The sequence below is a fragment of the Miniopterus natalensis genome, chromosome 1 (assembly GCF_054644295.1).
Source record: "Miniopterus natalensis isolate mMinNat1 chromosome 1, mMinNat1.hap1, whole genome shotgun sequence".
Lineage (NCBI taxonomy): Eukaryota > Metazoa > Chordata > Mammalia > Chiroptera > Miniopteridae > Miniopterus > Miniopterus natalensis.
The window spans coordinates 154,289,924-154,312,006 of NC_142081.1; the positions used below are offsets into that span (position 1 = coordinate 154,289,924).

Below are 22,083 nucleotides of genomic sequence, written 5' to 3' on the forward strand. Positions count from 1 at the left end.
TTAGTGAAATACAAAAAGTCACAAAGCCCCTTTTCCATGTAGCATTGTCACAGCTTCTTTGATTTTCATTAGCATTGTTCTCTGAGATCTAATTTAGCTCTTCAGACATTAATCAGGGGTGCTTTATACTTAATCAGGGGTGCTTTATACTTATTTTAACAGTATTAAATTTAAAAGTCAATAAAATGAAAAAACCACAACAACACTTTTCAACCCCTTCAGCAAACAAGCAGGCAAAGATAATAGCGCCATATTAATCATTCTTTATTCTTCCAAAAATTGGTCTCTTGTAGGTGTTTTTTCCTTTTAGTTTATATTTTAGAAAAGCATTTGTAACTGAAAGTAAATTGTGCAAAAATCAGTGTATAAAATAGATATCTTTGATAAATATGATCCTAGAAATTGAATATATCCCAATACAAAAAATGTAGATTGTGGTGAGGATTTGCATTCTGAATCCCTTTCTCATGTGACGATTATAGAGAGTAAGCGTCTTTGATCGCCTAGTGCCCTTTATGATAATGAGTCTGAATGGGGACCTAAAAGTAAACAGGAAGGTTACATACAGACATGTATAGTGGAAAACATTTTAAGTTAAATTCTACTTAATATGGGTCAATAATTTTGAGATGAAGTGAGTTAGAGCTGCCATCTTGTTGAAAATATATCAATTTGTATTTAAATCCTCCGTTCATTTGACCTGTAATTAAAATTATAATTTAATGTTGAAAGTCATGGCTACATTTTGAAAATAATCTAAACCATAGAAATCCTTATTAAACAATTAACTACACGCACTCTGGTTTTTTTTAGTGGAATTTGTTTCATTAATGTTTACATGAAATTATTACCATTTTATGAGTATAACTTTCTACCAAGAATCGAGTAGTCAGAGTATTGAATTAGCTTCGCTAAACCATGATGGTCAGACACAAGTTGAGGGGCCGATGAAGGTGATTATCAGGAGAAGAATCATGCCAATATTTTAGCATTTAAATGATTCCACCATGTACTGGAAGTAATATTAAAGATTGGCTTATGCTAATTGATACTTTACTACTGCCATGATTTTTCAGACTTAAAAACCAAAACAAAAACAATCGTAGGTTCTCTTAACTTTCACTTAGAATTATTCAGAGTAATTTATACTGAGTTTCTCTGAGGATAAAAAGTGGTTGATAATACTCTTTTATCCCAATCAACATTATTCCTGTCTCTCCACAGAACTTTTTAATGCTCCTTTTCTTAATCTGAACCTTAAGCAAAAATAGTAAAACAATTTGACAGATTGAGAAATCTTATGAAATTGTTATTGATGACTAAAGTGTTAGCTACTTTCCTACATTAAACTGGCTGTATTTGAGAAACATTGTGTGGGTTTCTTAACTACTGAAATATGATTCAGATGATATCACAGGATAGATTTTTTATTAGTAAATTAAAGTGTTGGCTAAATAAACAAATAAATAAATATACATATTTGATTTTTCCATTCAATAGGTTGATATTTTTTAAATATCCAAAGGAACATAAAATACTTAATATTTATTGTACATTTTTAAAAATTATACAAACATATACTATTATACACTCAATTTTCACTATAGTGCTATGATTAAAAGCTATTTCGTACATATATGTTGACATAATATATAGTGTTACTAAAAAGCCTTACTAAGGCCCATGATGAATTCAATCTAGAGAGCAATAGATACACCAGGTCAATTATTTCCTTTACATAATCCAAATATCATATGAGGTATCAGTGACTTTATATTTCATTCACATTCTGTTTCTTTTAATGAGAATTCATATAAGCAGTCTTATGATGGTTTTTCTTAGATGGCGTTTTGTTTTGTTTTTTGTTTTGTTTTGTTTTGTTTTGTTTTAGGGCTATCTAGTCACTGTCTCCCCTTCACCCACTTCGAATGCGACCCGGGCTTGCTGCTTCTTGATTTCTGAAGGCTCATGATGCCAGCACACTTCTCAGCGCTTCTTTCCTTAAGCCTGCTTCTTTTGGATATATTTTTTCTACTTTATTATTTTCCATCCTACTTTACATGGCAGCACCTTCTTGGAGCAAGGCTTATAATGTTCGTTTATCTAGAGTTCTTGGCCAGAACTAAGTTCAATAATGAAAATTAGGAATAATCAGAGTAAACTAAACAAAAATTGGAGGTTGTCGATGATTATCTCCATCTAGTGCAGATAGATGCTCTTAGTCCTTTCACCTCCTTGAAATAACTGCTCGCTCCTTAACACGTTTTGCAATGAATACCTTACTATAGTTTGAGTCTGTTCCCAATAATAAGGGAATACAGGGCTATCTCAAACAATATATAATTTTGACTTTAAATAAAGCTGGGAGGTAAAAACCCAGTAGTCATTCTTTACATCCATAAGCAAAGTGCAGATAATCATGAACACAAAGATTATTCATTTATTACTTCTCTGTATTTGTTTAAAAGAATATATTTTCGCCACTAATTTGCTTACTATTTTATTATTACTTTAAGAAAATCTGAGTGAGATAGGAATCACTACAATGGAAGCTGGGAATCTTGAGGGGATCTGAAAAGATGCCAGCGCGTGGTTGTGAGGAGAATCCCTTCTCCCAGGCGGTTAGCATAGGGCAGAGTCCTCTAGAGGCAGGAGGAAGCCTACAGGTCGCCAAGGGAGCCCTGAGAGACCGATGGCAGGGGGCAGAGAGGGGGAGGGCGCTGGGAACCGGCTGCTGGGGTGGAACCGAAGGCGAGAAGTTGAGGAGCTCAACCTCGCCCCCTTGATGCCTTGAAGGGGGAGCATTAAGTGCTACAACTACAAAGCTCCATGCCCCAGAAGTTCCTGTCTCCTGGAAATATGTATTTGGAAAGGGTTAAGAGCATTTTATATTTTTCTATTCATCTACAGTTGTGTAGAAAGAATAATGACTTATTTTAAAAAATGAAGTGAGACATTGAGAGGGCAGAACTGCAAACAATAGAATGTCTTCCTTAGTAATTACTGCGAAGTTCCATTTAAACTGCCCGGGGTCCGTTTGGCTCTTAGGACAGAGTTCAGGAATGGTGACACCACTATGGGATTCTTCCCTTCAGTCCTCAAATGAGTCTTGAGCTCACACAGGAGTGGGGCTCCAAGCACTGGCTTCTAGTCCTGTTCACTTTAGTCCTGTGACTTATCTCCTGCAGGTCAATTTACTCTATAAAACCCCTTCTCTGCCTATCTTACAGGACTGCAGTGATGATAGTCATTTGATATATATGAAACATTACATGTTTATAAACCTACACATACCTGCAAATACTTTCAAAGATAAGGAACTCCAAATTTTATATTATAAAGTTAGTTTGGGAGAACTCTAGCCCAAATAACCTTTATATTGAATTATGTAAATTATAATAAATGGAAATAACTAAAAGGGCCCCCTACAACAAAAAAATATTCTCTCAAATGATGAGAAACTAAATTACCCGTGAATTAGACAACAGGAAAAGGAAAGAGAAACTAATTGTTTGCCATTTACTGAAGTATTTCTGCAAGTTGATGTGGAGAATGAAGTGAGGGCGCACATGGATCTGAAGGGAGCTTGTGTTTAATTTGGTGACAATGTGAGGTAGGCAGAGCCAGCATTACTATCTGTTGATCAGAACATAAAAAGTTTAAAGAAAAATACTTTGTCAACCTGAAGATTTCTTTAAATTACTTAAGTTTTTTTTCATTTTAATTTTTATTTATATCTTTATTGATTTCAGAGAGAGGAAGGGAGAGGGAGAGAGAGATAGAAACATCAACGATGAGAGGGTAATTGATCGGCTGCCTCCTGCACGCCCCCAACTGGGGATTGAGCCCACAACCCAGGCATGTGCCCTGACCAGGAATCGAACCCCGATCGCCTGGATCCTAGGTCGATGCTCAACCGCTGAGCCACACCCGGCCGGGCAATTACTTATTTATATATACTGCAGAATTACATGGATTTTCAAAGATGACAATTTAAAAAAATTTGGTGCAGTAAAAACATTCTTTAAATGTTTTTATAGTAAAATATTTTGTAAGTTCATTAGTCTATAAATTTCTAAGACTTTTCTCCCTTATTGTAAGTTTCAGTGGATTTTTCTGTTTTGTAAAAAGCAAATAAAAAATATAAAAATTTTCAAATAAAGGTTAAAATTAATAATATGATGCCATAAAAATTATGAAGAAAGAAAAGCAAGTCGAATATTAGACTCAAGAAGAAAATCTTCCTTTGACTTCCTGGCTATAGAATATTTAGCATTCTGTCCAATGGATATTGTTTATTTTTCTTACTTAGATTCACATGTGCAAAATATGTACTTTCTAAGCTTATTTATGCGTATCAGTAGCCTTTTATACTTCCATTTTGCATTAAAGTTTAAAACAATGTGCTTTTGTTAAATATCTACTTGAATTTTTAACTTTTGAAGCGTGTTTCAAAGAAATAGTTTTCTTGTTTTAGAAAACCACATTAAGTTTTGCTATTCTACTTTGAGGTATCCAAGAAAATGTATCAAAGCACATTGTCTGAATCCTTTGCCAAATGAAGATATAATTATGTTAAGGAGGAAAGCAGTGTGGTTTAAAAATTGTGTTAGCAAAGCCACTGAAACATTTGCCAGGTTGCTGGAATGAAGCTCACATAGTACAAAAAATATTTCATCGTGAGTAACATTCCAAGCCATTACTCAGAGTGTAGAAGCTTCAATATATTGCTTTTTATATTTAGATTTAAGCTGCCAGGGCCTACATTATATTATTTCTATATCTTGGCTAAAAGTAGAAAAAAGGTAATTTAATATAATCTAATGCCTAACAAATGATATGACACTTGAGGGTTTTCCTACTTAGAAAATTAATGAGTGTATTTTGGTAGCACCACAACTTACTTAACATTCATTTTAAGGAAAGTGACTCAGCTTCTGAGTGTTAAAGTTGCAAATGAACCTGCTTGCCTATGGGAATGCTGATGTTGGGAGGGAATGTAATGAATCAGAATCACAAAAGCAGCCAGAATTCTACCTGGGTAGCATTAGTGTAAAAAACTCCTATGGAGACCCCAATACTATATCGGATGTCTCAGAAAACATCAAGACCCAGCTTCCAACAGTGACTGAATTTGCTAATTTCTCCTGAGGGTTTTGCAGTTGGCATTCACTGGAATATCTTGAAAAGTTCATGAGATACTCCAGTTACCTTGATATACATAAAGTTTGGTGCCATGGCTTTATCTTGAGAACTAATCCTGCCTTGAGTATATAAAAACCCATATACATTCATATGCATATATTCCACTTTTGTAACTCATAATGATAAAAGTGTGTCATTTTCAGGCACAAGGCTTAGCACTTAGGTGTCATAAGCATTGATAGTCTGTAAGAATAGTGACTAGTGAGTAGAGTTAAATGGAAATTGGAAATGTTTCCAGGGTAGTATCACCTAGAAAAGATACATTAACATAAAGAAAATGGAATGCAATTCATATTCATCAGCAGATCAGATATAGAGTTTATATCTTTGCATAATTTTTATGCAAAAACTTTATGATCTATTAAGTCTATTTTGGGTTCTGACATGAAGATACACTTCCAAAAATGTTCTCTTTTTACTTCAGAATATCTGTATCCAGCAGAGCCACACAAAAGAGAGCTGGGAGACATACAGTTACCAATACCAGTTACTAAACCAAGAACTGTTTAGAACCAGTTGAGATTGGAGCAACACAGTGACTGGGATTCCATTTAGTTCAATTGTTATTGTTATTGTTGTTGCTGTTGGTTATATGGGAGGAAAAGTGAAAAACCAAAGGCTGTTAGTCTGAAAGATAGAAATTTGCCAGTTTTAGGATAGAAGTGGTTAGGGATCATAGATTACATTCACATATTTTAAGATTGTTATTTGGATGGGGGAATGGGTAATTAATTCCTGTTTATTTAATGGTAGGAAATTCCATAGAGTCATCTGTGATTCAGTATGTGGAATGCCTTGCTAAGTGGTTCCCATAGTGAGAAGGATGGCCCAGGGAGGGGTGAGTTTCTCTCATTGGAAAGATTTTTTATTATGTATATAAGTACAAGATATAATATATTATATAAATATAAAATAAACCTTTCATATATGTAATTTCAATATATATTTAATTCATAATGATACATAACTAATATTTAATGAAGACTTACTATGTACCAGGCAATATGAAAAAATCTTTATCAGGCATAATTCTTTCAAGTCTTTAAAAAATTCTACATAAATACTATTTATCATTACATTTTAGAGGGTGAAATTGAGATGAAGAGAGATGAAGTAATTTGGCCAAGAATACAAAATTAGAAAGCAATGGAATTGGTTTGCAGTAGGAAAAAAAGGAGCACATGTCAGAGATATCATAGAAGAGAGTCTTTACATTAAATAAAAAATGTAAATAGATGTTTTCTAAGACTCAGATAGGTTTGTGGCAGAAACAACCTTTCTCCAAGTGTTTGAATAGACACAGACAAGAGGAAACCCTGCTTACAGAGTTTTTAGCTATTTTTTGTCTATCTCTTTCCCGCTATCCATAAAAAACCAACGCGGATACGTAGACGGGTCACTTTGGGACAATATGATAAGAATACTTGCAATTCAAAACCAAGTATATTTTCAGAGATCTTTTTCTTTTTTCCTTTAATCAGGAATTCTCACAATACCAGCCTCTTGTGAGACAGGTATGGTTTGGAATTACAAACGCCTGAATAACAGAGGGGTGCACAACTGTTTGCTCTATCTTTCCCTGAGACTTTGCATGCCACTTGCTTTCCCACACGGGAAGCAAAGCCCACTTGCTTCCCTGGGCATGCTCACCACCTCCAAAGCCGTAACCATTCCTTTGCCGTGGTCTGTTTAGGAGTTAAGTCAAACTGTGAAAACTTTGAGTTGAACCTGAGTGAGATTTTCACACTGGAAAGAATCTCACGAGGAATTCTTTAAGGTCACTGACAAATTACAGGATGTAATTTGAAGAGTAAGTGGAGCAGAACTGCAAGTGTGCTGCTGTCTTAATGCCTTTCCCTGTGTGCTCCCCCTGCCACAGCCCTTATTCTTCCCGGTTATTTCCGCCCCTCCTAAGAATGACCTGTTTCTCTTTCTGACTTTTCAGTAGGAGCAAGTGAGTAACCAGCTATAGTTACAGAGAGAGATTTCACCGTTTTTGCTTCGCCCTTCCCCACTTAGCCCCTCCTTGAGCACCCTCTGCCCGAGCTCCCCGGTTTTAAGTTCTGGATGATAACTGGCTACAGCAGAGAGACATTATAATTTCACCTTAAATATCCGGTTTCTTTTGAGTCACAGTTTCAGAAGAAGTACCAGCTCTCTGTCATGCTGTTAATTTCATGTTGAACCATCCTGTTTTGAAAGCCAACATTTCTTAGTATTACAAAGCAACAGTGTTTATAAGGCAAGGCTTCCTGTGTAGAAATTTGCTCCTTTGATGGGAGTCGGTGAAGCTGAGCCAGCATATTCCAAAACACTCATTCTTGAACTGGCGTGTCCCTTCATGAAATGTATTCATGTTTATAAATGAGTAAATGTGTTTCGTAAAAGAAATCCTTTCTTTTGAGGTTGCTGGCAGCTTTTTTCACCAAATATGGTATACAAAAGAATAAAAAATTAACTGATTTGCATGTTTCCCTTATTATCACAATCTAGAATAATTTACAATACAAATCAGTAGGATTCTAGTAGAGGAATGCAAATTAGACCTTTTCAATCAGAAAGTAAATTAATCATTGAATTATAATTGCAAAGTAACATTATCATACATTGGGTAACAGTGAGTGGCGTTGTTACTTTAGTTGCGTAGGAGAAGGGCCCTGGCATTCGCCCCCTTTCGTTGTTTTGAAAGACTACTAGCGAGCAGGTCCTAAGGCTGGCCTCTAATGCAGCCCGGAGGGTCAGGCGCCGCTCTGCGCCGTGGGTAGTCGGGGGTTTCCATCTATTCGCTCTTCTGTTCCTGCCTTCTTGTTTACCTTGCTGTCATTTTTGTTTTCAGTTGACATGTGGTCAGTAGGGTGCATCATGGGAGAAATGATAAAAGGTGCAGTGCTGTTTCCTGGCACTGATCGTATCCTTCCTAGCAGCCAGTGTTCCCCGCGGGGGCTTCCCTCCGTCACCTTCCTCTGGCCTGGAATGCAGGGTTGCTGACGGGGTCCATTGGCTGCCCCCAGACGACTTCCGCAGGACTCCGGTGTCGCATGTTACCCAGCTAGCACCATGGCAGAGGAACCGTGTCTCTTGGCAAGATCTTACGTGAACACTACAGTGTGAAATATGAACGCTGAGCACGGTATCGAACGACCTGCCTTGACTCAGTCCTATGAAACCAATAACAGTGATATACTCTTTTCTATTGTTTTTTGTTGTAGATGTTTCAAAATTAAGCTCTATTCATAGCTAGATGATAAATGACAAAATATTTAGTTTTAAGACTGAAGAATTATGCTTTCATATCATAAGAAATATTCACTTGGCACAGAAAATTTAATCAGATTTATAAATACAGTAGGTTTATTTTAACATATATTCAGAGAGCATGCATATTTTATTTTTAGATTGATCAACCTCTTCTAAAATTCTTTTTCTCATCTACTTTATGTATAGGAATGACTGCTCCATTTCCTGCTATTATTTTCTTCATATAATTAACAAATGCAATAATTAAAATCTCATTAATTAATAATGATTATATGAAATATCTGAAGAAATAAATTTATATCACTTGGATAAGTAATGGAGACCCTCTCTTAGGCAGCAAATAGTTAGCAAATAAAAATTCCAGAGGCTTTGCAGTATTAAATAGATATGAATACTGAGTGATTAATATATGGATGTATAATCACATTTCTTTAAGTTAGTTAAATATCCTCCTCCTCAGTCATTTATGAAAATAATATATCCTCATCATACTAAAGATAAAATCTCTGCTTAAATGATAATAATTCAAAACTAAAATTGAGTCTGTAATAATGGGGTTTTAATACATAATTGAGGTAAATCTAATTATTAATATATTGTGTCCTAACCATATTATGATTAGCCATTTACCTTGAGGATTTATATATTACATATATGGTCATCTATATAGTTTCACACATATATTCTCTGTATGTTTTAAAGGACCAGTTTAAAAAATTACTGAAAGGCACTCATTTAATTTTTGTTGAATGAAAGAACTTAAAGTGTTTTATTTAGTTAAAAATAAAGCTTCACTGTTTTAACTTCCATTCTTACTAAAATATTTTTTTCTAATCTTACATAGGACAGACATTTATTTAAAATTTTTCTATTTGCAGTTGTTTTCTACATATACATTTTATTTAAAATGTCTACAAATTTACCACATGCATGTTAATGTTAATGCTATTTAGAAGTATGTTACTAGATAAAAAAACTAATTTCTTTGATTGTCAACAAATTTTAAACTTGAGTTTAGCCTTTGGACATAAATATGAAATAGTACTTAAATTTTGGCTAATTTTAGACATTTGATGAAAATAAACTCAATCTATCAACTTTGTACTCTTGGCTTTTTCAGAAGTTCATTGTGGTTGAATAATTGATGATTGAAATGAATATTTGCTCCCTGTAAATTAAAATGATTGATTTTCATTACTTTCCCTGTGTTTTCTATTAAAGAACATCTGATTGATTTTCACAACTGAGTTAGTAAATACAAACGAACATTTCTTAGATTCCGTTTCTTGGGAGAAGTTGGCTTGAGTAGCAGTCGCTTCTTAACTCCGATATCAAAATCTATAACTAAGGTGCTAAGATGCTGCTAATGTTAAAGTCTCATATTAGATGTCCTTTCAATACCTGACCTTGATATTTGATACTGAGTTATTTCTGGAGCTTTCATATGGGGATACATTCGTAAATTTCTCAAAGGGCAAATGGAAAATATATTCTAAAGTGTCTCCTCAGAGTGTAGGATGTGATCTTTTAATGATCTCAAACATATTGGTGAAAGTTTAAATCAGTTTTCTTCATGCAAACAGTCTATGAATACTCAATATCATAAAATTAACCTCTTAAAATATAACATTATTTATTTTTTAAAATTCCCTATTATTATAAATGACTTATCGGAAGAGGCACTAAAATTATATTTGAATCTATTAAACAGAACCTTAAAATGGAGCTGGAGATATACAATATGTATACTAGACATCTATGCAATACATTATAAGGAGTCATTTTTTAAAATCAACACATCTTCATTTATATGAAGACATTCTCAAAATAAATGATTTCTAAAAGTTCTTGCAAGGTTTTTTTTTTATGATAATTGTCTAGGCTTATAAGTGTGCACATTTTTAACTTGACTGTGTAGCATCAAATTGATTTCTGGAGTAGCAGCATGTAGATGTAACTGTCTACTTCGGAACCTAACTAACTCTTCGTATTGTCAGGTTGGTTTAAAAATGTGTAACCAATCTCTTAGATATAAAATACTATTTTAATAGAGTTTTAATTTACATTTCCTTTACTACAAGGGAGGCTAAGCATCTTTTCTTGTTTATTGGACATTAATATTTCTCACTTGGTAAAGCGTTTCTTTGTTTTTTAAAAATATTTTTCTATTGTATTATTTTATTGATTATTAGGAGTCCTTTATAAAATTGGTCACCTACTTTTTGGCAGTTTTTTGTGTTGCAAATATCTTCTCCCCTATATTTAGGTTATTTTCTCACTTCATTTTATAGTGATTTTGAAATTTGGCAATTTTTTTATGGTTCATGCATTTTTATATGTTGTTTAAGAAATCTTTGATGCCTTTATTTGTCTTGTCATTTTACTGCAAATGTGTTAAAGTTTAATTTTTACTTTTAAAAGCCTTTAGTCCACTTGTTCATTTTTGAATATGGTGTGAAAGAGGAATCCCATTTATTTTATTCTACTTACATTTACTGACCAATATATTCTTTCTTCACTGATCTATAATGCTGTCCCCGTCATAAGTTTCTGCCTATTGAGAGGAGGGCAGTTATATGCTGGGCTCCATAATCTGTTATTTTTGTCTATGTCTATATCACTACTACTGTTCCTTAATGAATACAAATGTATACTATGGACTTATATCAGGTAGAGTTAATATCCCTCCTTTTTTTGTATTTTTCAGAAGTATATTATCTATTAATGAATTATTTCTCTTTCATAAAAATGTTAAAATTGGCTAGCTAACTTCTATAAAAAGATTTCTATTGGTATTTATATTGGAATTGTATTGAATCTATAGTACAATTTGTGGAGAATTGCTATTTTAATGAAGACATTTAAAAATCCTTCTCTTGAACATTAGCACACACTAATTATTTGTTCTCATTTTTTAGCATCATAAGTTGACAATATTATAATTTCATTACATATAGGTAGAGTTTGTTTAGATTCACCTTTTTGATTATCACTTTCTTGGCTTAGCACTACTTCCTGCATTTTGGTGCTTTATTTTGAGATTATTCTCTTTCTTTGTAAAGTACATATTTTAGACGATTTTTAGTTGGGAGCCTTTGATGATAAAACTCTGTTGGGTTCCATTACTTTAAAAATAGTTTAGCTGGATATAGAATTTGAAATTGACAGTTATTTTCTTCCAGCATTAAAAGGGAAACATCTGTTATATTTTCAACAATAAAGATAAATTAAAAAATATTATTCCACTGACTTTTTGTTTCCAGTATTGCTGGTGAATATTTAGCTTTCGATGTAATAGTCATCTTTGGAGATAGCCTTTTTTTACCCCTCTGACTTCATTTATGATTCATTTTTGGTCTTTGTTTTTCTGCAGTTTCTCTACCATGCAACTAGGTGTGGGTTTCTTTTTGTTTATCTCCCTTGGGATTCACTATATTTCTTGAATTCCAGCCTATCTCTAATTCCTGGAATTTCTCAGCTTTTATTTCTTTAAATATTTTCTCTCCCCTATTTTTTTACATTATCTCTATAAAAAACTCTGACTGGACAAAAAGTAGACATTTATTTATTCAACAAATATTTTTTGAGCACCTACTGTGTGCTGGGCACGTTTTATCTCCAGGGATATATCAATAAATAAAACTGTAATCATGAAAATCATGATGTCATGAAATTCTTGACATCATGAAATTTACAATAAAAGGCATGGTGTATTAGAAGGTGATAATGGCTGTGTGATAATGAAGGTTAAAAATGCTAGGATGGGGGCGGGAGGTGCATAGATTGTCTCCTGCTTTTTTTTTACATTTAAACAAAAAGTTTTGTCAGGTATGCCTGACAAAATGGCATGTGTTCTTGATCTCATATAAACTTGATTGTAACTTCTTAATCTCCCTTTTATATAGTATTATACCCAGAAATGGATGTAATCTTCCAGAGAAGGTCTCACAGGGTCACTACAGCTCCTTAAGTGGAATTCTATATTTCTGCTAGTGTTAGAAGCTATTTGTGTTAGCTCCTTTGTTTAAAATAATTTTATTTACCAGTTTTAAAAGGACCTTGATATTTTTCAGCTATAAAACACAGATGTCAAATTAAATGATCTCCAAAGCTTCTTCCTAGTTTGAAAATGCGAACAGAGTCAGATCCAGCCTTTGTGAGGTGAGAATATCATACAATTTGAGGAGGGTGTTATGTATAAGAAAAATTAATATTATAAATACAAAATTAGGTAGAATCTTATAAGGACCCTGTGCAAATGAGAGGCCCCAAAGATTAACCTTTAATAGTTTAGTGAGAATTCTACCATTGTGACACATATTAATTTATACTAGATTTACTTATATGTGAAATGTCTCTCCATTTTTTGCTTTGTAAGTAAATATAGGTTACAATGATAGATATATTTATAAGACAAAATAGATTGTACTGAGATTCATATATGGTATGCTTCAAATCCCAGCCTTTGGATATTTCACGTCTGACAGTATCCCACTAGCAATCTTCTCTCAGTAAACAAACAGCCTTTTACTCAGTTGTCAGCTTTGAGTGTTGGATGTGTTCTGGCTCATAATATATCCTATTCCTGTGGTCATTTATAGTGAAAGTGAATGGTATATTAAATCACTTGACCATATTTCATGTTACCAGAATTTCAGGGGGACTTTTGAGAGGGAAAGAATATTTTTAAGTAAAGAAAAAAAAAGAGTAAAAACAGTTTTAAAGGAACAAAAGAACTTAAAACATAACCATGAAAATCTGGACGCAGAACTCTGTCATATATATATATATAATTTCTATCTTGATCTTTAAACTTGTCCACAGAAGTAAGAGTTCTTTTGAGAGCAAATTGTATCATAGAGAAATATGAAGTAATTACTGAAATAAATTGTCCAATATTTTGAACTTTATATTGAGTAGTTTTTGTATTTTCTGTGAGTAGCACCCACAGGTAATAACAACATATAATTTCAATCTTTCCCTAGATTATGATGGGTGGAACCCTTCTCCCTTTGCTGGGAGTCTATGTTTGCTATTTGTTATAGATTCCCATGGTCTTTTCAGGAAAGTTACATGGGGAAATGGGAATAATGTTAGGATTTTTCTTTTCCTGAAGTGTTTTCAGGTGAATGACCCCCAAGTTTTTCATAGAAAATAAGTGTGGTTTTAACTTTTGATGAATTTGAAGCTATCCTAATTTGCATCATAAAGCTGAAACATGTTTATTCTTAAATATGAATTTAGTAATTGACAAGAGACTGTTAGCGTATTCTACATTGGTATTTCTCAAAATATAGTCCAGAAGCCATCTGGATTGCAATGACTATTGGTGTCCTTTTTAATGGTATTATATCAGACCTATGGACTCAGATTTATGTAGATTGTAATTTCTCCATGTTATGAATATTCAAATTGGGGAACCACAATTTTATATCATGATGCCTAACACATGGCATGCATGCCTCCACTTCCTTAATGAATATTCATTGAGGAAATTACTAATTGATTGCAATATTCTTTCCTACACGACTGACATAAAGCCACACAATAATACTCAGCACAATGCCTGGGAAGCCGGATGGCTTGACATAAAATAACCTCTCCTGAAACTATTTGGCAACATAATCTTTAAAAACAGAGTTAAGAATTTGGAGATAAACACTGATATTCTTTAAGTTGCAAATAGGAGACAGAAAATTTTGCACAAAATATTGAATATAAGGCTTTGAATAGAGGAAAAACAAGTCTGAATTTATGAAGGTGTCAACTGTAGAAACCACATTCATAATAACAAAAAGTAATCAACTATGGAAGAAAACATAAAAAGAAGATAGTTTTCAAAGGCCATAATAGAATGAGGCCATTAAACACTCTTGGAATCTACCTTGTAGCTTCTGAAAGCTGAAATGTGCATTGTATAAATTATGTTCATAATTATGACCTAAAATACCCAGAAAAAAATAAGGTATTTTTCATATATTATGCTCAAGGCAGTTTGTGATATATTTTAGAAAGTTTCCAACCAAGGAAGTTAAAGTGAAAGGAGTACATGAAATGTAAGTTTTTTGCTAACTGATAAAATTAATGACTATTTTTCAGTCTTAGGATTTCTGAGAACTCGCTTTTGCAGTCCACATTTACTTCGTTTTATCCATCTATTGCAATACTGTTCATTGAAGACTTTAGCTAATAGTCAATATTTGCACACTGTCTTGTCATCATGCTCTATAATATCAAACTTTTTGTAATATGACTATTTTTATGTAGTGAATTTAGAATTAGATGAGGAAATTTAGTGTCAAATAATTCCTATAAAATAAAACTTTTTTATTAAATGCCTTTGATAAAATAAGGGTGATCATTTTTTTAAGGGTGATAATTTCTTACTGAAATAGTAAATAAAAAATATAAAACATATTTATTGCTTTTTTGATAACTGCATAGGCTAGAATCTGTAACTCTTCAGATCCATATGCATATAGTACAAAAATAATGACTTATGAGTGTCCTAAAACAAATAAGTCCTTTTACAAAAATATTTTTGTCCAGTCTTTAAAAAATATTTACCGTGTTAAACTTAATACTTGAGCATAAAAATCTAGTTGATATTTTATGTATTTTTAAAAATATAATTATTATGGAAATTTAATGGTTAAAATTTTTAAAGCATGTATCACCTTATTTCTTACTTAAAATATTAATAAAACTAATTGCTTTAGGTGAATATGTTGACCTAATAAACCAAGGAAGGAGGCAGCTTCAGAGACATTCTTTAAGGAAACTGCCTGTGACAAACATACCATCAATTTTATGGCCAAACTAAAGCAATTTCTACCAGATGAATTTCAAGCTTGCTCTTTTCCTTACTGGAATCCTTGGAACAAGCATTGAACTCAGAGTCAGGAGATAGGACTTCCAGTCTTGGCTTCTATTTGGTTAATTATTATTATAAAGAAAAATCATGGTTAACGAAGTATAGTTGGATATAGTTGTTCATGTTGTGATCCTGTGAGCCTCTGGGAAAGAAACACTTAACACTTAAATATAATTTCATGTTTATAGGAAGAAGGAACTTGAAATGGATTGGTTAAAATAAGGGCACAGACTTCTATACCAAATATTTGAAGTATTAACATTCAACTATTTCACTGACAATAATAAAGATTTATGCCTCCCTACTTTTGTAAACTGTTACATCATGGAGCTCAATTGCGTTTTATCTAAAAAGCAATCTAAGGTAGGAAAGGTCACTGAGTGCTTCTATAGGCTTTAATTATAACTTATAAAAAGAAACATTTTGACTGTTCGTAACAAATTCCACAATATTTGACTCTCCTTAAACTTTAAAAATGACATGGAATTGTTTGGGGAATACTTCTTTAAAAGCAATTAATTTTTACTGAATAACTCTACAACTCTAGCTAAATGCAACTAGAATATAATAGTGAGTTGGGAGTATTTTGCTAACTTTTTTAATGACACCTTTACAGAAAACCTGACAGCTTCTTTGCCCTATTTTTAGTTTGACACCATCTGTAAAATTCTAAGGAAGTTTGACCAATGATTAAATGATGGCTTGATAGGATATGATAACATAACAATATTAGAGAGCAGACCTCTTTTCATAATTTACAAAGCAAGCCCTTGAGATTTATTTAGCTGTACTAATATTTTCTATTTAAATATATTTAAATAGCTAAAGCTTAACTCTATCTATAGTACAAATATACATTTTTATGTATGAATAACTTTTAACTTTAATCTTTTTCAATTTTTTAGTTCTTTTATTTCTAATTATTCTGACTTACTATGATAGTCTCATGACTATTCTTCAGTTTTTTCCACTTTCACTTCATTTCTTGAATTACACAAGCACATATCTTTTTCATCCCAGTAACTAAGAGGATATGTAATAATTTAACTTTGATTCAACCACATTATAAAGGAGGTAGAAGAGGATTTGCGAATTAGCTTAATTTTATCTCTGTGCAACATCCTACCTACTTGGTTTGCATTATATATATATTTTTGTTAAATATAGTTACTTTTGTCTTTTGTCAGGACTGCTGATCTTTTTTAGTCCAACTGTATTGAATAGCTAGGGGTGAGGAGTTTACAAACCTCAATTAAGTAATATTATGGTAAGTTCCCTGAACTGTTGCAAATTACATTAGCAGCAATGAATTAATTAACTTGTTACTGAAGGACAGAGTTGTAGAACAATAAACAAAGCAATGGAGAAAGCTGCCTGTGGTACTGGATTAAAGAAGAATTTCTAAGGCTTTTATCATTCACTGACACATGGCAAGGGTTTCTTTGAAATTAGTTTCTTCCATTTGATTCTTCAGAGTTTTCATTGGTGGTATTTATCTTTCACAAGCCTCTGATATAACAAATGCTACTGAAAAATAAAAAAGGAAATAGGATACAATAAATGCTACTGATTAATGAAAAAGGAAATCCCATTCGGTAGGTGTGTCTGTCAAAGAGCTAGCTAATATTCATCGAGAGTTAATATTTTTCCTGTAGAATTCCACATGCTTAATGTGCTTTTGAAACACGTGCACTTGGATGGAAATCTGTTGTTTTAAATGGAATCTTCTCTGCTTACCGTCCTGTCTTCTTCATATTCAGGGATATAGGACATTACCAAGAAAATAGGTATGAGACTGTGACTACTTTGATGCATACAGAATTTTTTAAGTCTTTGGTGAAGAATTAATGAATTATCTTATTATCAAAAATTATATTGATCCCATAAGTAATGCATAGGTGTAGAAAACATTAACAGATGATGGGCTTTCCTATTTGGTAGAGAAAGAAAAAAATCTTAAGAGGAATTTAAGAAAAATGTAAATTAATCTTATTTAAATATTTGTGCCTTTGTCATTTTTAGAAAATAAATGATTGAGGTAATTTCGTGATAAAAATATTAGGTGTCATATTTTTTCTCTCTTAAACTGCATGGTTATATAGAAGTTTATCTTAATATTAGAAATTCTCCTTGTGTTATTAAATACATTTTCATCTTTACAACCCAAGGGTTATCTTATGATATTCTGTTCTGCTCAGCAATGCTAGTTCTCCAATAGTGTATATGTTCCAAAAGTGAATTTAAAATTTTAAGAGGATTCTTAAATTCTGCCTTACAGTTCTGATTTTATATGTCTGTCCTTTGTTGCTTATTAAAACAACGGTTGTGTGGATGAGTGCTCAGGATTCTGAGAAACATTCTCCCAGCTAGTAAAAGACAAGAGATTGTAGCCTGTACTTTCGTTTGCCCTTAACTATTCAATTCTCAGACATTGACCAGTGGAACAAAGTAATTGAGCAACTAGGAACACCATGTCCAGAATTCATGAAGAAATTGCAACCCACAGTAAGAAACTATGTGGAGAATCGGCCTAAGTATGCAGGACTCACCTTCCCCAAGCTCTTTCCAGATTCCCTCTTCCCCGCGGATTCTGAGCACAATAAACTCAAAGGTAAGCCCACCAGGAACAACTTGAGAGCCACGACGTGGGTGATGGGCTAAGCATTTAGCATTTTGTAAACGGAACCAAATCTCCCACATCAATGTGCCTACTAAGTCTTATGAATTCTTTTTCTCAAACCTGCCCTTTCTTCTCCACTCTTAAAGCTTCTGCTGCTGTTAAAGTCATCTTCATCTCTCTCATCCTCAGAAATGTCACCCCTTACCTTCTGGCCTCCCTTAACTGCTTAGCCCTTTACCCAGCTCAGAACAGCTTTCAAAATGAGCAGTCTACACCCACTCCATCTACTTCCTTCTGAAAATACTATTCTTTTAAATTTATTTTTATTTATGTGAGCAATGCATGTACACGTTCTCTCCTCAAAGGCATTTTCAGTTTGTTGATGATCTTTACAGACTTTTTCTATTCATTTGTATACATAGAGCGAGAGAGGAAATTTTGTGTTTTGTTGAGATGGAGCAGATTTACACAAATGGCATCATGTTCTATGGATCATTCTGCATTTTTTTTCACTTAACAACATGACTGTGTGAGGATATAGATATGCTGAATTATTTTAAATTGCCAAATACAACTCCGTGGTACAGTTATATCAGAGGTCATTTAGTTGCTCTATGGATAAAAATTAAGACTGTTTTAAACCTTTTTTATTCCACAACCAATGCTGCAGTGAACTTCCCTTCTGTATATGTTACATGAACATGTGCAATTGTTTCTCTAGACTGTAGACCTAAAAGAGGAACAGCCGAGTCATAAGCTATTCACAATTTAAACTTTAATAGATATTGCCAGATCTGCTCTCTAAAAAATCTGAATCAATTTACATTCCCACCAGCATAACAAAATTACCTGGCATTCGTGGATATTACACCATCTTTTACTTTCGCAAATCTGACGGATAAAATACACTTCGTTGTTTTATTTTGCGTTTCCCTAATCACCGGCTGAGGTTACCTGATGCTGGGGATGAAGGCGCTCGTTGATCTTTGTTTCCTCAGTTCCCTCTTCCTCTAACACATCTCCTTGCCCAAATCAAAATTTTACTGATTCTCTTTCTCATTCGTCGTTTCAGCCAGCCAAGCCAGGGACTTGTTGTCGAAGATGCTCGTGATTGACCCAGCCAAAAGGATATCGGTGGACGACGCCTTGCAGCACCCGTACATCAACGTCTGGTACGACCCCGCCGAGGTGGAGGCGGTAAGGCCTGCGCTCCTTTTCCTTCCCTCCCACAAACAAACCGTAGGAGCTGGGTGCTCTGGTGAAGCTGTGCGAGTTAGAACCCCAAAGGGCACGCAAATGACCATCATGAAATTCCTGTCACCAGGGTATTACCTCCCCTCTGAAAATTATTTTCTTCTACCAGTGTTCTAAATGCATTTCTTTTTCAGGATTTCCCATGAGAGGTGATGATTTAGTCCAGCCAACCCTAGCTGTCCATGAAACACATTTGCTCTTGTTAAATGGTTAGCTCCTCCTTTGTGTTTAGTCATCAGGCCTCTCCTGAGGCAAACTAAGTGGCAGAAAATGTCACCCAGAGTAAGTTACTTTCCCTCTCTTTCTTGATAAGATGCTTGCTGTTAGTAAAATAACTGAAAACATTTTGGTTATAAAGCTTCTACCAGGCCATTGGTGACTTTGTGAAACCCTGCATGAATTAGATGAGAAACATGGAATATTCCGATCAGGACATTATTTTCAGGTTCATTCTAAAATGACTACCACAATAGGACCTATCTCTGTATTTTAAATCCAGACACAGTTTAAGAATCTCCTTAGAAGCACAAGTCTCTCTTTTCCTTCTTTCTTTTTTTAAACTCCTTTTCAGCGCTTAGTATCTTCAGTCGCTTTCTTACCTCTTTGCCTTTCTCCTTTCTCTGGGCCACGTCGGGGCTGCACCGCGCAAATGGGGTGTTGTCGCCCGTGTGTGTTTTATAAGCCTCCTGAAGGGAATGTCCTTTTGTCCCTCTTTTAAATGTTATTATCAGCAATGTTGCCTTTCCCCCAAAACATCGAAATCTCTTCAAACTCTTAGAACACCTGTGCAAAATGATCTCATTTTTCTTTCCCATAATACCTTCAGATTACGTCATTTGAACTGGTTCTTAATCTCCTGTTTGAAATGCACTTTTTGTTTGTTCTCGTGTGTCCTCCTCTGTACCCCAGGTTACTCTTGCTCGAGCGGAGTTCTGCTTCCTTTCAGCTTCCTTACCTGTTCGTTGTGTGCTTGCCCGTGCCAGAGACGCTAGATTCAAACTCACAGAACTCCCACCCCTTCATTCTTCACTGGAGAAGTGACATCTAATAGATGGGGGCGAGGGTTAGGTAGAATCAAATTTTATGGACATAATATTTAAAAAGCTACTTTTTATAGTAACCCAATCCGTAAGCATTCACAGATTTCAGAGACAACACTCCAGTGATAAATGAGCCTCCCAAATGTGGAAATAGGTGTGCAAGTCCTTGATGACATTTTCTTAAGATCTGCTCTCCTAAGCAGTTCTATAGTGATGAAATTTTATTTTGCTTCAAATTAATTTTTAGTCACTTGATTTGATTTTTACAAAATAAAAGCCCTAAAATTAAATGTGTTCAAGTGTAATTATAATGCTCTTAAAACTAAAAAACTAGTGTTCTTACAACTAAAAAGTAGAATCTATTCCAATCTCTCACCCTTGGGAAGTACTTTCAAAGATGTTCTTGGGGTAGAATGAAATAATGAAATAAGTAAGATAAAGTGTAATATACAGGTATGTGAAAATTAAGTATGAGAATATTTTTGTCTGATGATTTTCAAGAAAATATTTTAGGTTATGTTGATAAAAATTTTAGGCAAACATAAATTATTTGAAATTGTTGCTCCTTGTTTGTTTTGATAGTTCAAATCATGTGGCATATTTTTTTCTTGCATCTAATGTAATGTGTGTAATCTCTTTTTAATGGATTGTGACCTAGAGTTTAATTGGAGTCATAAAGTCTGCATTTGTAATTCACTTGTAATTATGTTGCCGATACAAGAGATGGTTGCTTAGAGTCTATAACAGTATATTAATGAGTAGTTTCAATGAGTTTTTAAATTTATTTTAACTCTTTATGAAAAATTCCTTTGAAGGATAAAAAGATGATATTTGGGGTACTAACATGGCTAGAGTCTTTTTTCAACCATGTCAGCGTCGTCATGGTCGGCGTGGATAGCAACAACACCAGACTTAGGAATTTTAGAAGTAGGACCTGATAGAGTCTGAAGGTCAAGGAAAAGGAATCAGTTCACATATAGAACAAGCAAGTATTTAGCAACTTGACCAGGTTCATTAGTCATACAAGGGTAAACATGTTTTATATCTAGACATGTTGCAGAGAATAGGTTGGAGCCCTGACCCTAGGGCAAGGTTAGTTCATTGCTCTCTGAAACGTATCGCAGAGTAATAAACTAAGTAAGGATGTTAGAAGCAGTGATCGCTATGCTTCCTGCAATACCGTTAGAATTGTTATTGCGTAGGAACGCATATTTAATGTAGGATGACTTTTCTTTACAGACATGTGGCAAAGCTATAATTGAATCATCTGTTTTCTGCCAGGACTGACAAGGCTATTTTATAAAGTAAACTCCAGTGTGTCTCCATAATCCAAATACAGTAAATGGCAGTATGAAAGAATCAGAATTTCCATGGTTACAAGTCATCAGAAGATCCAAGCTTAAACAGCTTTTACGTAACTCACATGATGTTAGAGAGGGAAGGAAATTCAAAGGCAAAACAAAAATAAGGTTCATTGGAAGAAAGTAAGGGCAAGTTGAAAGAGAGAGAAAGGAGAAAGTGCAAAGAATGTAATGTCTTTGGGAAAAGTAGAAAGACGAGTAGAGAAATGAGATGTGTACTAATCTGTTAATCATACTACAAGCTATCTTATCACATTTTCAAAGGTGCCAAAGTACCGAACAAAAAGAGAAGAGCATATGAATGCTGTCATAACTCTGAGAGAAAATTATTCATGTAATCATGAAGTTGAAATTTTAAAAATCGAATGTCAAGGTTAATAGTGATCTGTCTATGTAATAGTACAGAAAGATTTTGAAGTTATAACTGCTCAAATTATCAGCAAGTTCTTTGTTCAAATAATGTCCAGAGTA

The 22,083-nt window shown here is 33.8% G+C and overlaps 1 protein-coding gene across 3 annotated transcripts in view; it reads left to right on the plus strand.

Annotated features, from left to right (window-relative positions):
* MAPK10 (mitogen-activated protein kinase 10) overlaps positions 1-22,083 on the plus strand; it is a 248,796-nt gene that overhangs the window by 184,639 nt on the left and 42,074 nt on the right. For all 3 annotated transcript variants that reach the window (XM_087826697.1, XM_087826692.1, XM_016213071.2), the window contains 2 exons: positions 17,766-17,948; positions 19,030-19,154. In XM_087826697.1, the coding sequence (XP_087682823.1) occupies positions 17,766-17,948; positions 19,030-19,154 (308 nt within the window). The remainder of the gene's footprint in view (positions 1-17,765; positions 17,949-19,029; positions 19,155-22,083) is intronic.